At 38.6% G+C, this 12,157-nt stretch overlaps 1 protein-coding gene across 6 annotated transcripts in view; it reads left to right on the forward strand.

Annotated features, from left to right (window-relative positions):
• Nucleotides 1-12,157, forward strand: part of BTRC (beta-transducin repeat containing E3 ubiquitin protein ligase) — a 198,185-nt gene that overhangs the window by 119,313 nt on the left and 66,715 nt on the right. For all 6 annotated transcript variants that reach the window (XM_074382768.1, XM_074382770.1, XM_039465153.2 and 3 more), the window contains one exon: nt 1,123-1,212. In XM_074382768.1, the coding sequence (XP_074238869.1) occupies nt 1,123-1,212 (90 nt within the window). The remainder of the gene's footprint in view (nt 1-1,122; nt 1,213-12,157) is intronic.

Below are 12,157 nucleotides of genomic sequence, written 5' to 3' on the forward strand. Positions count from 1 at the left end.
TTAAGATACAGATAGGCCTGATGGTGGTGGCTCATGCCTGTAATCCTAGCACTTTGGGAGGCTGAGGCAGGTGGATCACCTGCAATCAGGAGTTCAAGACCAGCCTGTCCAACATGGTGAAACCCTGTCTCTACTAAAAATACAAAAAAAAAAAAAAAAAAAAAAATTGGTGGGGCATGGTGGCAGGCACCTGTAAGCCCAAGTACTTGGGAGGCTGAGGCAGGAGAATTGCTTGAACCCAGGAGGCAGAGGTTGTAGTGAGCTGAGGTCATGCCACTGCACTGCAGCCTCGGCAACAGAGCAAGACTTTGTCTCAAAAAAAAAAAATCTTGACCTCAGGATTTCAAGACCAGCCTGGGGAACATGGCAAAACCCCATCTCTACAAAAAAATTAGCTGGGCATTGTAGTGTGCACCTGTAGTCCCTCGCCTACTCCAGAAGGATTGCTTTAATCCTGGAGGCATAGATTGCAGTAAGCCAAGATCTCGCCACTGTACTTCCAGCTGGGGTGAACAAAGGAAGTACAGTGGTGAGATCTTGGCTCACTATCTCAAAAGAAAGAAAGGAAAGGGAAGGAAAAGAAGAAAAGGAAAACAAAGAAATGTCTTCTATGCGGGAGGCTAAGGCAGGAGAATCGCTTGAACCAAGTGAGCCGAGATCATGCCAGTGCACTCCAGCCTGAGCAACAGAGCAAGACTCCGACTTAGGGGGAAAAAATCATGTCCTCTGAATGCTTTGAGATCTTGATGGTTTTGACAGTTTAGAAGGAAAAGCAACAAAAACAAATCTTTTCTCAGAACAGTAACTGCTGTTTTAAACAGAACTAAACTCTTCAAATTTGCATTTAAAAATGCCACATAACCAGTACCCTCACCTTCATTAATCATTAATACAATGAAGCCACTGCCACTCACATGCTTATTCAGGGGCACATCAGTGGCTTTCGTGGGCTCTGTCTTTGTCCTCCCCCTTTTCTAACTTATCTCTCAGTTTCCGTAAGTCTTAATTTATAGATAGAATCTATTTGTGTTTTGACTTTGAGAGATAGAGCAGAATTTGAAAACAGTATATGGCAGTATTTCAATATTTTAAAAACTTGTTTCTAACAAATTCTCTTTACAGACGTACAATAGCTGTGCCAGACTCTGCTTAAACCAAGAAACAGTATGTTTAGCAAGCACTGCTATGAAGACTGAGAATTGTGTGGCCAAAGTAAGTAATATTACTCATCAGTGTATATTGTAACACACCATAACAGTGCTGTATCTGTAGGCATCTTTACTCAGTATTGGCTTAAGGACTGTTACAGGATTATATATTCAAGAAAAAATAAACAGGCATTATTTTATCTAGAACAGACTGCAAATTAGATTCTCCACTTCTTAATTGCAACAGAATCTTTTGATCATGAATTCTGGTCACACTTTAGACTGATTAACATTTGTTTCTTGACCCTAGTTATAGCTTATCACATATCAGTAAAATTTATATAAGATAATGCACAATTGTTTTGAAAAGTTTTTGTTTTTTAAATGCAGTTATATATAGAGTACATTGTTGCAAGATTGTGAAATATGCTATAGAAAACCCAATTATTATGTTACTATTATTATTTACTGAGTGGCTAATGTTACAAATACTGTTTTTAGTGATCTTGATCCACATGAACATGTACGTTTAGTCATGTCTATGGGCTACCCCTTTTTCATGTATATATATGTCATCTCCATAGCCTAGATGTAAAATTAATCTTAAGTATTAGAAATCTGATGCTTTAAATTCAAGTGTCAGACATTTTATTTTAGGGGTAAGTACTATTAAGTATGGGCTCTGTTTCTTTTACTTGAATTATCTACAAAAATACTGCCTTTGTATCTATTCATAGATTTGCTGCTGTAAACCACATTCTCAACTTCAACTGTTTTAGTTCAACCTACTTTATTATAGACCCAGGCCCTTAGTTCCTTGCACTTATTATTAGAGCCAGGACTGGTGTCATGTAGTTACTATCCTTTGCTACAAAAATCCAAGGACAGTTGTCTTAGTCCATGAGGACTGCTGTAACATAAACACTCTAAGCTGGGTGGCTTATAAACAAAACTAATTTTTTTCTTATAGGGGCTGAGAAGTCCCCAAGATTAGGGCACCAGCAGATTCAGTGTCTGGTGAGGGCTTGCTCTCTGCTTCATAGATGGTGCCTTCTCATTGCATCCTCACATGACAGAAGAGACTAGCTAGCTGGGGTCTCTTTTTTTTTTTTTTTTTTTTTTTTTTTGAGACGGAGTTTTGCTCTTGTTACCCAGGCTGGAGTGCAATGGCGCGATCTCGGCTCACCGCAACCTCCGCCTCCCGGGTTCAGGCAATTCTCCTGCCTCAGCCTCCTGAGTAGCTCGGATTACAGGCATGTGCCAGCATGCCCAGCTACTTTTTTGTATTTTTAGTAGAGACGGGGTTTCACCATGTTAACCAGGATGGTCTTGATCTCTTGACCTCGTGATCCACCCGCCTTGGCCTTCCAAAGTGCTGGGATTACAGGCATGAGCCACCGCGCCCAGCCTGGGGTCTGTTTTTTAAGGGCACTAATACCATTCACAAGAGGTCTGCCTTCATTAATTTGGGAGAACACAAACATTCAGACCATAACAAAAGCAGAGTTTTGTTTTGTTTTGTTTGTTTGTTTTTTCTTAAAACATGCAATAGTCAGGCCGGGTGTGGTGGCTCAAGCTTGTAATCCCAGCACTTTGGGAGGCCGAGGCGGGTGGATCACGAGGTCAAGAGATCGAGACCATCCTGGTCAACATGGTGAAACCCCGTCTCTACTAAAAGTACAAAAATTAGCTGGGCATGGTGGCACGTGCCTGTAATCCCAGCTACTCAGGAGGCTGAGGCAGGAGAATTGCCTGAACCCGGGAGGCAGAGGTTGCGGTGAGCCAAGATCGCACCATTGCACTCCAGCCTGGGTAACAAGAGTGAAACTCCGTCTCAAAAAAAAAAAAAAAAAAACATGCAATAGTCTGTGAGCCTGCCCTATCAACTGGAAATAGATCACACAAAATATAACCATTGACCTTATTTTATTTTATTTTATATTGTTTCATTTTTTTAGATAAAGGATCTTGTTCTGTTACCCAGGCTAGATTGCAGTGGCACAATCCTAGCTCAATGCAGTCTTTACCTCCTGGGCTCAAGTCCTGATCTTCCTGCCTCAGCCTCCTGAGTAGCTGAGACCAGGGGTGTGTGCCACCACACCCAGGTTATTATTTTTTTTTTTTAGGTTTTTTTGTTTGTTTGTTTTTTGGGTAGTGATGAGTTGTCACTGTATTGCCTAGGCTGGTCTCAAACTCCTAGCCTCAAGTGTTCCTCCCACCCAGGCCTGCCAAAGAGTTGGGATTACAAGCGTGAGCCACTAAACCCAGCCCAGGTCTACTTTATATCCTGCTTTTGTGCATGGAAACAGGGGTACACAGTTATTTGGGCCTTTAAAAATTCTTTTTTTTTTTGGGCCATGCTACTCTCAGTTTTATCACAAGTGGGTGGCTTCTGGCTAAATAAAGTAAAATTTTAGCATGAGTACTAATCCAAGGGCAGGGATTTTAATGAGTTTCTTTGAGAGCTGGCCAAGTGAGCATCTGTTCCTTTTGTTTTCTCCATACTTTGTAAGCCAGGATCTCTAATCTAAATAGTTAGGTTGGTGTGTGTCTATATGATGTGGAGTTTTTTTGTTTGTTTGTTTTCTCCCACCCTCTCCTTTAGTGGTACATGGTTAAAAATCTTCTGGCATTGGGCACAATGATGTAATGTCTTCCATGCTCTTAGATCTTGGGTGGGAAAATAAGTTTGCTCATTGCCGCACTGCAGCTCATCAGTCTGTTTCACTTGCTCCCAGGTGGTGACCCTCTCATTGCATTGTTGCTTGTTTTTTTTTTTTTTTGAGACGGAGTTTCGCTCTTGTTACCCAGGCTGGAGTGCAATGGTGTGATCTCAGCTCACCGCAGCCTCCGCCTCCTGGGTTCAAGCAATTCTTCTGCCTCAGCCAACCGAGTAGCTGGGACTACAGGCATGCGCCACCATGCCCAGCTAATTTTTGTACTTTTAGTAGAGACGGAGTTTCACCATGTTGACCAGAATGGTTTCGATCTCTTGACCTCGTGATCCACCCGCCTCAGCCTCCCAAAGTGCTGGGATTACAGGCATGAGCCACCGCGCCCAGCCTGATGTTGCTTGTTTTAACATTATTCTGACACCCATATTCTTTCATCATCCTCTTAAATAATCTAATTTAATAATGACATCTATCATTTCCTACTGAAACCCAGCTAAATCACTGGTTCCTTTCATTCGCCCACATCCTGTCTTCTGGTTCATTGCTTCAGATTTGAGCCAAATAATCAGTTGGTCAGTGTCAAATAAAAACACAAATAGCTGAAAAATTTTCTGTCTTGCAACAGTCTCCAGTGAGATACCCATAGTATGAGAATAGTGAAAAAGATTTTCCCTTTTTTTGAGATGGAGTCTTGCTCTGTCACCCAGGCTAGAGTACAGTGGTGCCATCTTGGCTCACTACAACCTCCACCTCCTGGGTTCAAGCCATTCTCTTGCCTCAGCCTCCTGAGTAGCTGGGATTACATATGCATGCCACCACGCTCAGCTAATTTTTGTATTTTTTAGTAGAGACAGGGTTTCACCATGTTGGCCAGGCTGGTATCAAACTCCTGACCTCAGGTGATCTGCCCTCCTCGGCTTCTCAAAGTACTAGGACTACAGGCATGAGTCACTGCACTTAGCCAAGTTTTTTCTTTTTTATTTGCGTGTGTTTTGTGTGTGTCACGATTCCTGTTTCTATTGGCCTCATTTATTGCATGACCTTTGAATGGAATGACTCATCATTATTTTTGTTGGTCTGCAAGCTTGTCCCTATTTCCTGTTCTTCACCTTTAGCCCTTAACGGAATAGTTTCATCTCTACACTGATATGGCTGCAGTGTTTTCTCAACTTGGTACAAGTGTCTGTTGTTGATTCAGATTGTACTCCATTGTAGCCATAATCTGTAAACATTTCCATGTGAAAACAACTATAATATAGTGATATCAACCATTTTTGTTCTCTAGTTTAAAGAATGACTTTCGTTTGGCTAGATAATTATAGACCAAAACCTTATTATTGAATATGGTTCATGTGAGTTTTAGAGAAGATATTAATACCAGTTATTTCCCTAAAAGCAGCAATGGTATTATGTTTGGACCCCTGGGTATAGTACCTTGAATGTGACTTTTTGCCAGAAACATCTTACAGTAGTTCTATGAAAAGGGTGCCCATTAGTCCTCAGTAGAATACAAGAAAACAAAGCTGTTAAACAAGTTACAACCACCCTAGGTTGACAATAATCTTGTGAATCTTTAACTTGAAGAAAGAAGCCTAAGAAAAGATTTAAAAATAAAAATGAAGGAGGGTCTATTTTATCACCATAACTTAATACAAGTAATATCTGGAGACACTGAGATAACTTTTTTTTTTTTTTTTTTTTTTTTTTTCTCAGAATTCTTTCTCCTGGTTATGGCCTTGTGTTTCATGAGATTTGTGTTTAGAGCATGATGAGCTTTATGTTTATTGTAGCTTTAAATGGACAGTCATTATTAACTGTCAACTTAGTCTTTAAAATCCATGATCACATTGTGTGTGTTAATGTCAGCCTTCATGATGTTTTTAATTGGTAAAGAAAACTAACTGGAAGGCTGAAAAGCATTACTTTTTTATGTTATCTTGCTATTGACTTTATTAAACTATTACTGCAAAATTTGATCTTAGGTTTTTTTCCTAATTTACCCTTACCCACACCCACAAACCGATACACAAACACATACAGTTAAAATTGAATTGTTTGAATCCATCTATCTGGATTCCTGGCTCAGATAAGAGAAGTTTTTCCTCTTTATGTCTGGAAAATAAACCCCTTCAGTCGTCCTTTGCGGATGTTATGTGTTTTAGTTGTTGTTGTTTGTTGTCACTGTTTTTTTATTTGAGACTAATAATCTGTTTGAAACTGACTGAGACAGAAAAATGTGATGTTCCTTTCCACTCACTCCAGATTTTGATAGAAGACTTGTTTTATTTATTTCCAAAATTATATCCGCAGGAAACAAGCTGTTTAAATTCAGATTATGCTGAAGTAAAATAGTCCTGGTATGAGAAGCAACGTGCTGTTTTACGAGCACAGAGTCCCTTTTCTCATAACTGATTGATAGTAAATATTTTCCTGAAGAATTATTGCCAACCATGAACAGTGCAACTGTTTCACTTTTTTTCCGTGCTACTTGCTGTACCAGCCATTGTCGGTAATTAAGATCTACAATTCACAATGCAGACGTTTGCACTTCCTCTGGGTCTGCGCTATTTATAAGGCATTTCAGCTGTTCAGAGTTTCTTTTGAGTTTTAAACTACATGTTAACAGGCTTCTTTAATATTCTGTTCCACAAGTAGCATGTCAGATGGTCTGTTCTTCACATAGGCGCCTCTGTCAGGTCTAAACATGAGCTTTACGGAGAAGATACTAAGATACAACCGTGTCATTGAGGCTAATGTGGTTGGAAAAACTCTGGGTTATAACATGTTACACATTAGGCTTATTGTTCTTTCAAAAACACAGGAATGAACTTCAGATGTAATATTCTTTTTAAAAATCTTTATTCATATGAGCTTAATATGTTAATTTGGTTTACAGAGAAATACACAGTTAAATGACTTTTCCAAGTTTACTTTGCATTAATAACAGAAACCAGGACCCCTCTTACAGACAAGAGTTTGTGTGTTTGTCAGATTAAGGATGTAAGAATACATTTTCTTCTAGATGTGTGTGCTGTTTAAGAAGAATACAGACATGGGGCACCAAAACGGATCAGCAGATTGACTGCTGATTACATTTGTGTAATCAGCTTCAGGAACCCTAAGTAGCATATGCCACTGATTGAGGAAAGTGTAAACAGGAATCTTGGTCTGTGTCGAAGTTAGTAAAATTTAAACCATTTTCACCAAGAAGAGATTTAATTTTTTTTTTTTAAGAAAAAAAAAATGTCCAGACCCCAACCCAGAATCATGCCCTAAAATATTGCTTGTGCAGTCTCTTTGCTACCGGCACTCCTTGTTAAACATATACGAAAAAGAAACAAGAAACTGAAAGCTGTCAACAAAATGTGTTTAAAACTTTGCTCCGAGTGGGCATCAGACTGGCTGTCTTTAAGCCTGAAGTCCAGCCGCATTGATTATGCATGTTGCCCACCAGCATCTTCCAGCAGGGCAGATCTGCAGAGAAAGGCAGGACACAGAATTCAGTGCTGATTCTGGATGGCCGTTGAATACAGACAGCTTATGACAAAGCCATTCCAAGACAGTTATATTTGACAAATCTGAAACTTTTTCTGTAGTTCTTTTGAACTAGTGTGTTTCTGTAAACTTCTCTTCATCAGTGAACTCTTTATGAACCTTTTTTTTTTTTTTTTTTTTAAATAGCAGCAGTGGTTCAGCTGTTGGGAACCACTGATATATCTTGACTGAGGCACTTCAAGATGCTAGAACCTGTTCACATTTCTATCCAGCCAGGGAGCTAGTAAGCTCGAGCTTGTCTTTGTGGATTGATCTAGATTAGCATGAGTTGAGACCAGTCAGTGTGGTCCTCAGTGAAAAGGGAGAGGTTGAGGGAAAGAGAGATGAAAGAAGAAAGTTCTTCATCAAGAATTGACTGCAGTATTGCCTGCTGATGCATGTCGGATCACCCGCACAGAGAGATCACATGGCTTCTCCAAAAGTCAAACGATCAATTCGCCTCGTTTTGGCTCTGTACTTAATGCACAAACAGTGCGATCTGCGGGGCTGTAATTGCATTGTTAGGGCCAAGGAACAAGCCTGTGCCTTTTCAGCAGACAGCTGGCAGGGAGAGAGGCATGTTGTTAGGAAAGAGAGAGGCAAGGCAAATAAAATTACTGCTAACGCTCAGAGATCGGCAGGAGTCCTACTTGCCTAATCTTACCGGTGGGAGCAAGCGGCTGTTGTAATCCAATTATAGCAGCATAAGCAATTTGTTAGACACTCCGCATAATGTAACAATTTCCCAATAAACTCTGACTTGTAATAACGTCGGCAAGAGTCCGCATAAATCTGCCCGAATGGTGGGGGCTGGAGCATTCGGCTGGGGGCTTGTAATTGGCGCCATCAGCACGTTTTGCGGAGTGCAGTATGGTGCAGTCTTTTAGTGCAGGAATTTTAAGGAGAAAAGCATGGCACACGTTTCTCAAGGAAAAAAAAAAAGTGGCCATTAAAAGGGGAACAGCAAGAAGGGCATACTCTTGCCTTCACATTACCTAGGAATCTTAGTGTAGGAAGAAAACAGGAGGAAGCCATGTTTCCTCCTAATACTAAAGAGGGGAGGTGGGGGAAAGAGTGTGTGAATTAGTTAAATTCCTTTATTTAAAGGCATCGGTTTCTATTATTTATACCTTCATCTCCAGCCCCCTAAAATGCTGTTAAGGCAACATTGAGCTAACATTTTTATAAAACGTTCATACTCAGGCAAGCCTAGAAATGCCAAGTTTAAATCTATTTTCTTCTGGAGTTAGCGTTTTCTTTACAACATGAAAACATATTTTCTTTGTGCCAGGACAAATCTTTTAAAGATATTATCTCACTGAATATCAGACCTTTCTGTGGAGTTCTGACTTCTGCTTTAAGAAAGTGTCAATTACTGAAGGGTTTAAATCTCAGCTTGTTTGCTTAGCTGGCTTTACTGCACTGCTTATTTTCTCATTCTGACATATATTGTGAATAGCTGTGATGCTAGGATTAGTAATCTTATTGAAGAGTTACATTTTATAAAAACATAGTCTCATTTAAAATTATACTTGTGTGATGATTGTAGAAATAATTTTGATTCCTAAGTAATAAAATTTTTGTTTTGGAAGAAATATTTGTTGTTATATGGGGCAAAGTAAAATCACCCTTATTAATTGATTAGCATTTGTAGTCACAGAATAGGGTTTCTTATTATATAAGGTATAGGAGGTGAAGAATGCTTATGGATTTGAGTTAATAAATTTTCATACTACTGAATGTTAATTAAATGTTACCTACTTTCTTATGCCAGCCCATCTCTTCATTGCTATATTAATTTATGTCAAAACCAACCTTGTGAGGTAAGAATAGGATTTTTCAAAATATCCTGTTGCTGTGGGTATTACCACAATATAAACATTTCCTTCTACGAAATCCAATGCAGCCTTCTTTGACTGGAGTCACATCAATAAACTACAGTGCCTCTAATAAAGCCACTCAGTGTCTGGGTTTAACTAATGGCTGATTTTCATGGCTTTGACAGTGAGCTGTGTGCGTTATTTTCTCCTGATATTGTAAAAATAATGAGAGCAAATTAGAACAATCAGTTTACACAGATAGCTCCTGATTGGAGGCGATGGGCAATATGGCAGCAGGTAATCCATCTTCGGGCTCCTGTCACATTAACTTCAACAGTGTGAAAAGATCAGGTGGGGTAAGCAGGGATCCTGCCCAATCGGAACACTGAAATTAATGAGAAGAGCATTGTTCTGTGATCAACCTTTTAATTAGCAAGAGTGGAAACAGAGGGAATGATGAAGGCAGCGCCACAGCTGCACAATGCCAGGCACAGTTTCTGAAAAGGAAAGGAAAATATCTGTATTTTGCTACTTTTTCTTGCTCTGTACAGGCATTTCTTTCTATTCTAGAGCTGGTTGCAGGCATAAGAAATACTGCCTACTTTCTAAAGTAATGCCACAATATGGCTGATATATTATTAATCTATAGACTGTAATTCTATCAAGGGTCATTTATGATTTTGATTACCAGCATTCTTTCTTTGACATTGTACTCTAGGTTTTAAGTTTTGATTTTTCTAAAAATCAGGTAACCAGAGTTTTCCTCGCAAGTAACATGAGAGTTTTCTGGTTTGGAGCATTTCTGTCACTTTGGGTTATTTAAAAGAGGAGCAAAATCCAGGGAGCCAGCTATGACATATTTAAATTATATTCCTTTCCTGATTCTGTTTATTAGAAATTTGCTGTTTTGTTTTTCTGTTTCCTGTGCTGTTGACTTCTCAGTGTTGGGCTGTTATTTCAATTTATGTAATTAAGAATTGAATATCAATCAGGTAGGGTGTTTATAGGAGAAAGAGGGAGAAAATCTAGGCATTAACTGAGACTAAAGGCTCCATTCAAAGCTCAGGTACACTAAAATTGTAACCTTGTTAATCAAATGGTATAAGGCTATAGAAAACATAAATGAGCAAAATTTTCTGAACCAAATTAGCTTGTTTCCTATACCTTTTTGAAAGGCTTTAACTTTGGGAAGGTATATGAAGCCATCATGATTTTCAGTGTGTTTAGTCTTTATGCATTAGACTTAGTGACTTGCTATAAAAGCGAGTAATATGTTATAGGCTATGTAAATGAATTCAAATACCTTCCAGAGATATTAAAAATGGTTGTTTCTTGATATTAATAGTTAATTAACTTAGGCATTTGTTTCAAGTACTAATATGCAAAAGCTGGTTACCAGGTACCCATCTGAGTACAGAGTTGGTAGGAAAGACCCTAAAGTATAGTGTGAAATATTTAGGTTAGGTATATGGTGATCTTTTCTCATAGGACTTTTTTTTCCCACAATATTTATAACTAATGTAGATTATATATATCATAAGATATATAACTCCCTAGGCTCTCAGTACTAAGATACTGCATTTACAGAAACTTCAGTCCCTAATATTATGCCTCTATGCAAAACTCATTGAACAAAAGTACCTCACTTCCCTCAGTACCATCTCCCTACCCTCTTCCCTGAAGAAACAGGATTCTGTTAGAACAGAAATCTGATTTTTTGTTATGTTTTGTTTTGACTGATAGTGAGCTTTTCCTGAAAACATTCATTTAGACTTGGATGTACCAATATTTTACTGATGTAATACCAAATAGTGTCTAGGACTCCCCTTAGACAGCTTTTTTTTTCTTTCCCAGAATCAATAAATAAAAGCAACCCAGATAACACTTTAATTGACTGATACTACTGTGCATATTAATATCTAAAGCCCACTTGTTACTATTTTGCAGAACCCTTTCTGCATTCCTTAATCTGAAAGGGGGATTTTTATTTTTAATGTATGGATTTTTGTGGCTTTTCATGGGTGTAAATATTCTCCTTGCTCTAGTTTGACAGTTTCAAAAGCCTAGGTTCATAAGCGCTCCATGAATAAATATGTTCTTAGTCATATGGTGTAAAAAGATCCGCTTACAAAGCTTGTGAAACTTGAGCCTTCCTTTTGAACCTTTTACTACCCATGAGCTCAGGAACCATACATGTAAAATTTTATTCTTGCGTCGTGACTTCAGCTTATGAGGCAAATGAGCTATGAATTTAAATGACTCTTCTACTCTATACCAAGTTTCTATGAAAATAAAATCGTATTTTTTCCTTTTTCATGAAAGGAAAGTTCCATCTGACTAGTGTTTCTGATGGTATTTGTTCCTATTGTTAGAGTTCTTTTCCAGAAAGATTTGTTTCTTAAGATTAGCATTAAAATAGGCATCCTGTTTTTGAAGGCATCTTTTTTTGTTTATACTGTAATCCTAAAAGTGTCCAACTGGCTGAATGGCCAAAAAACTCCCTTTTAATTTCCTAAGAGAGCTAAACTTAACAAGTCACCTTAAAGTCTACCAATCCCTATAAGGTTCACCTTGGAGAAATTTTCATCAGTCTAGTCCTGTGGCGCTTACCCAGTATACCCTTAATTAAAGGTCTTATACATGGGAGCAGTTGTATCTATTATAAAGGTTATTATAATTGTAAATTTTCTCTGCCACCCCCATTTTTTGTTTCCAAGTATATTTCTGTATAAAGACTGAAAAAGTCCGTTTTCTTTCTCGTATATCCATCTCGAAGATACATGAGAAAGAAAATGTACTTTTTCAATCTTTATATGGAAACACCCTTGGAAACAAAAAATGGGGGTGGGAGAGAAAATTCTCCCGCCCCTCTCCCAGTTTTGTACCACTCAGAAGTTTGAGGAGGAGAGAGAATGCATTAAAATGTATTGAGCCCCTGAGTTCAGGCATTACAGTGCTAGCTTTGTGTTGCCTATTTGGA

Source organism: Saimiri boliviensis, chromosome 12 (genome assembly GCF_048565385.1).
Source record: "Saimiri boliviensis isolate mSaiBol1 chromosome 12, mSaiBol1.pri, whole genome shotgun sequence".
Lineage (NCBI taxonomy): Eukaryota > Metazoa > Chordata > Mammalia > Primates > Cebidae > Saimiri > Saimiri boliviensis.